Below are 6,104 nucleotides of genomic sequence, written 5' to 3' on the forward strand. Positions count from 1 at the left end.
TCTCTTCTCCCACCCCCACCCCACCCCTTCACTTCCATACCTTTAATGGCTTGTCCTTTGATATTAAAAAGTGGAGTGCTACAAAAGTAATATTTAGGATTTTTCAGTCAGTTAAAATCCAAATTCTCTCTCCAAGCCAATTTCAATATTTGTTCTGCATTAGCAGTAGAAATGCAACTTCATAAGTGAGCTCCAGGTGAGAGTTTAATCTTGTTTACTTCATCAAAACAAAACTGATTATCATTTTCCTGTTGACCGAAACAATTTATGGTCAACTTGTGAATGGATTATGTGCAGAGAGAAATTAACCAATCTGTAATTAGTGAGACAAAAGGATTTTAAAATGTAGTTTTGACTGTTCAGAATACTTTGGTAGCATTATATTTTTACTGTAAAACAGTGCAGTCATCAGCGAAGGGGCTAGCTGTCCAATGGAACGGTAGACCTGCTGACAGTCTCTGGTTCTGATGAATGATATAGTTTCACTGGTTTATTTGATCTCCAGGCGTACACGTGGTATGAATTGGGACATAAAAAGGGACATTTTGCTTCAGTGTGGCAGCGCTCACTCTACAATGTGAATGGTCTGAAAGCTCAGCCTTGGTGGACAACAAAAGAAACAGGCTATACTGAACTGGTGAAGGTATGTGTGTTCAGAATAATCACTGACTAACAACAAACAAAGCTTGCATTTGTTTAGTGCCTTTCAAATAGGAAAGTATTAGAGTGTGTCACCTGGAAGAATAATGAAACAACTTAGTGCTGAGCCAAAGTCGAAGTTATTAGACAGGGTGACGGTAAGTTTGGCCTGGCAGGTAGGTTTTTAGGATAGTTTAGAGGTAGGTGAAAATGTTTATTTGGTTCACCTATTCTAATCCTTTTTTCCAGCACTTGGCCTGTGGCCTTGAGTGCTATGACATTTCCCGTGCTCACTTAAATACTTTTTAAATGTCTTGTAGGTTTCTCTGCCACTACCACCCTTTTAGGCAGTGACTTCAGAGTCAACATTTCAAATCGAATGACCCTTTCTCAGAATGGGTCTGAGGAAGGCTCTCTCGACCTGATATGTTAACTCTGATTTATCTCCACAGATGCTGCCAAACAAGTGCTATTCCAGCAATTTCTGCTTTTGTTTCTGATTGACAGTATCCGCTGCTCTTTCGGTTTTTATTCAACATCCTAATGAAAGTTGGTTGAATTTGTGTTCAGCAGCTGTGACGCCTTCTGAGGTTGAATAGTCAGAGTTTGTGTTTGTATAGATTCAGTCACAGAGAAACTTAGGACAACAAGGAAACGGACCTCACCATTTCTGCAGACAACACATGAAAACTGCCTGGATTTCTTTCCAGTATAGGGAAAATTTCTGGGTATCATCTCCTGTAACTCCCACTGCCAAAGAGTTAACACAACTCTCATCTGCTGTTTGTAATTAGTTCAGCTGAGAGTTATAACATAGAACTATCTCTGCAGGGTTTTCTGATGTCGCTGCACCCAACCAGACTATGTAATTTAAAATGGAAAATAATTGCGCTCTCCTTCTAATTAAAAATCGATCCAAAACGAAGGCCAACAAATCTCCTTGCTCTTGTCACAGAAGCTATAATTTTTCACACCCAGAGAAGATGTGTTTATGTTTTCTTGAGGCTTACTGAATTTCAGATGACTTTTATGATTTTCTCTGAGATAAGTTGCCTGACTGCAAGTTATTGAACTCATGAGAAGTAAGGTGTCTTTTGGGAGACATGTTTAAAAAGTTTTTTTTCCATTTTTCAGATATTACAGTTCGTTCCAAAATGTAAAACCTCATTCATGATTTTTAAATATTGCTGGCATTCCCCTTTTTCTATGCTGCATTGTAGATAAAGTCATTATTTTGCGTGTCTAGACACACTGTTGTGCCTAATGCTCCCATTATCCTGATGAAAATGTGCTCTCTGTTCTGTGATCTTAAACTGCATTCTGGAATTGGTGTGTTCAATTTCTTAGAAAATGTATTGCTACTGCTTTACTGTTGATTTGTGTATCCCTGTGCATAAAATCTATCATACCATGTCTATCTTAATGGCATTATCCACCTGCATTCAAACTTCGAGGAAGTGATATATTTGATTGTTTAGTTCTGTATGTTTATTCACCTTGTTTAATGTTGTTCCATTTACAGTACAATTTTCATTCTCTTTCAAAGATTCTCTTTCTATTTTCTCCATTTCATTTTTTGGGATTATTCAGATTTTAGGGGCAACTGTTTCATTCTCACTAATTCATGCATTGGATGAGTCAAAAAGTGTGGTGCTGGAAAAGCACAGCCAGTCAGGCAGCATTCAAGGAGCAGGAGAGTCAACGTTTTGAGCATAAGCTCTTCATCAGGATTGTGGAGGGAGGGGGAGCTCAAAGGGGCTCAGAGGTAAATGGGAGGAGGAATTGGTCTGTGGGAAAGGTAGCTCGGAATGCGATAGGTAGATGAAGGTGGTGGGGATGAAGGTAATAGGTCGGAGAGGAGGGTGGAGTGGATAGGTGGGAAGGAAGATGGACAGGGAGGACAGTGCTCAAAATGTCAATGCTCCTGCTTCTCGGATACTGCCTGGCCTGCTGTGCTTTTCCAGCGCCATACTTTCTGACTCTGATCCCAGCATCTGCAGTCCTCACTTTCTCTTCATGTATTGGATGAAGCAGTCATATAGTAACATTATCTTCTGTATTGATTTTGATTAATGGGGTACTCTGATACTCTCAGAAGCAGAATTAGAAGAATTCTTCAATAATTATTGACTGTCTATTAAATTTATAATCACAATACGCAAAGAAAGGGAAAGCGACAAGGAGCATGGAATCAAGTAGAAAGATAAGCAGCAGGTTAGCATGTGTGTAGAGTTTCAGTTCAAGGCAAACTAGGAATGAAGCAAAAAGGAAGGATAACTTAGGACATGATACCATAGATGTTGGAAATCATGAGGATAAGAAAATTAGATTTATCTGAATGCTCATAATATTCGAAACAAAATAGATGAATTAATGGTACAAATCATCGTGAATGATTATGATGTGGTCGGCATCACAGAGATGTGGTTGCAGGGGGTTCAGGACTGGCAGTTAAACATTCAAGGATTTACAACTTATCGAAAAGACAGGGAGGTGGGCAAAGGGAGCAGGGTTGCCTTGTTAGTTAAGAATGAAATTAAATCTATGGCACTGAGTCAGATGATGTGGAGTCTGTGTGGATGGCGTTGAGGAACCACAAAGGCAAAAAAACTACAATGGCAGTTATGTACAGACCTCCCAACAATGGTCAGGACGGGCGCACAAGATGTACAAGGAACTAGATAGGACATGTCAGAAAGGCAAGGTCACGGTGGTTGTGGGGGACTTCAATATGCAGGTGGACTGGGTGAATAATGTTGCCAGTGGATCCAAAGAAAGGGAATTCAGGAATGCTGACAGGATGGCTTTTTGGAACAGCTTGTGATGGAGCCCACAAGGGAGCAGGCTATTCTGGGCTTAGTGCTATGGAATGAGCCAGACTTTATAAAGGATCTGGGTGGAATTACACAGCCATGGCTGACAAAGTTTAAGTCAGGAAATGTATCAAAGAAAAAGAGAGAGCCTATAAAGTGGCCAAGAGCACTGGGAAATCAGAAGATTGGGAAGGCTACAAAAACAAACAGAGGATAACAAAGAGAGAAATACAGAAGGACAGGATCAACTATGAAGGTAAGCTAGCCAGTGATATTAGAAATGATAATAAAAGTTTCTTTGAATACATAAGAAACAAACGAGAGGCAAAAGTAGAGATTGGGTCACTCCAAATTGATGCAGGAAGGCTCGTGATGGGAGATAAGGAAATAGCTGAAGAACTTAATAAATACTTTACATCAGTCTTCACAATAAAAGGCATGAGTAATTTCCCAACAATTATGGAGAGTCAGGGGGCAGAGTTGAGTATGGTAGCCATTACAGAAGAGAAAGTGCCAGAAAAGCTAAAATGTCTAAAAATTGATAAATCTCCTGGTCCCGATGGGCTACATCTTAGAGTTCTGTGGGAGGTGGCTGAGGAAATAGTGGAGGTGTTGGTTGTAATCTTTCAGAAGTCACTGGAGTCAGGGAAAGTCCCAGATGATTGGAAAATCGCTGTTGTAACCCCCTGTTCAACAAAGGGTCAAAACAAAAGATGGAAAATTATAGGCCAATTAACCTAACCTCGGTTGTAGGTAAAATTCTAGAATCCATCGTTAAGGATGAGATTTCTAAATTCTTGGAAGTGCAGGGTTGGATTAGAACAAGTCAGCATGGATTTAGTAAGGGGAGGTCAGGCCTGACAAACCTGTTAGAATTCTTTGAAGAGGTAACAAGTAGGTTAGACCAGGGAAACCCAGTGGATGTTATCTGTCTCGACTTCCAAAAGGCCTCTGATCAGGTGCCTTATGGGAGGCTGCTGAGTAAGGTGAGGGCCCGTGATGTTCGAGATGAGCTACTGGCATGGATTGAGGATTGGCTGTCTGACAGAAGGCAGAGAGTTGGGATAAAAGGTTGTTTTTTGGAATGGCAGCTAGTGACAAGTGGTGTCCCGCAGGGTTCAGTGTTGGGGCCACAGCTGTTCACATTATATATTAATGACCTGGAAGAAGGGACTGGGGGCATTCTGGTGAAGTTTGCCGATGATATGATGTTAGGTGGACAGTCAGGTAGTACTGAGGAGGTGGGGAAGCTGCAGAAAGATTTGGCCAGTTTAAGAGAGTGGTCCAGGAAATGGCTGATGAAATTCAACGTGAGCAAATGTGAGGTCTTGCACTTTGGAACAAAAGAATACAGGCATGGACTACTTTCTAAACGGTGAGAAAATTCATAAAGCCAAGTACAAAAGGATCTGGGAATGCTAGTCCAGGATTCTCTAAAGGTTGACTTGCAGGTTGAGTCCGTGGTTAAGAAAACAAATGAAATGTTGTCATTTATCTCAAGAGGGTTGGAATATAAAAGCAGTGATGTGCTTCTGAGACTATATAAAACTCTAGTTAGGCCCCATGTAGAATACTGTGTCTAATTTTGGGCCCCACACCTCAGGAAGGACATACTGGCACTGGAGCGTATCCAGCGGAGATTCACACGGATGATCCCTGGAATGGTAGGCCTAATATGATCAGCTGAGGACCCTGGGATTGTATTCATTAGAGCTTAGAAGGTTGAGGGGAGATCTAAGAGAAACTTACAAGATAATGCATGGCTTAGAAAGGGTGGACGCTGGGAATTTGTTTCCATTAAGTGGGGAGACTAGAACTCGTGGGCACAGACTTAGAATTAGAGGGGGTCAATTTAGAACAGAAATGGGGAGACATTTCTTCAGCCAGAGAGTGGTGGGCCTGTGGAATTCATTGCTGGGACATTAAATGTCTTCAAGGCAGAGATTGATAAATTTATGATCAGGCAAGTAATTAAGGGCTACGGGGAGAGTGCGGATTAGTGGATTGAAATGCCGATCAACCATGATTGAATGGTGGAGTGGACTCGATGGTCCGAATGGCCTTCCTTTCACTCCTATGTCTTATAGTCTTATGATCTAAGCCATCAATTTCCTGGACACTACATTATTTAAATTGACAAAAGACCACAGACATAAGTTGGCAACTTTTTTTTAAAAACAACTGGCTCTCTTCTACATGAGAGAACTAGCCATTTGGATACAGAACTGGCTCAAAGTTAGAAGACAGAGGGTGGTGGAGGAGGATTGTTTTTCAGACTGGAGGCCTGTGACCAATGGAGTTCCACAAGGATCGGTGCTGGGCCCTCTACTTTTTGTCATTTACATAAATGATTTGGATGCAAGTACAAGAGGTACAGTTAGTAAGTTTGCAGATGACACCAAAATTGGAGGTGTAGTGGACAGCGAAGAGGGTTACCTCAGATTACAACAGGATCTGGACCAGATGGGCCAATGGGCTGAGAAGTGGCAGATGGAGTTTAATTCAGATAAATGCGAGGTGCTGCATTTTGGGAAAACAAATCTTAGCAGGACTTATACACTTAATGGAAAGGTCCGAGGGAGTGTTGCTGAACAAAGTGACCTTGGAGTGCAGGTTCATAGCTCCTTGAAAGTGGAGTCGCAGGTAGACAGG

At 41.4% G+C, this 6,104-nt stretch overlaps 1 protein-coding gene across 8 annotated transcripts in view; it reads left to right on the plus strand.

Annotated features, from left to right (window-relative positions):
• unm_hu7910 (un-named hu7910) overlaps nt 1-6,104 on the plus strand; it is a 225,457-nt gene that overhangs the window by 201,025 nt on the left and 18,328 nt on the right. For all 8 annotated transcript variants that reach the window (XM_043689310.1, XM_043689302.1, XM_043689307.1 and 5 more), the window contains one exon: nt 506-643. In XM_043689310.1, coding sequence (XP_043545245.1) covers nt 506-643 — 138 coding nt within the window. The remainder of the gene's footprint in view (nt 1-505; nt 644-6,104) is intronic.

This window comes from Chiloscyllium plagiosum, chromosome 4, assembly GCF_004010195.1.
Source record: "Chiloscyllium plagiosum isolate BGI_BamShark_2017 chromosome 4, ASM401019v2, whole genome shotgun sequence".
NCBI classification, from domain to species: domain Eukaryota; kingdom Metazoa; phylum Chordata; class Chondrichthyes; order Orectolobiformes; family Hemiscylliidae; genus Chiloscyllium; species Chiloscyllium plagiosum.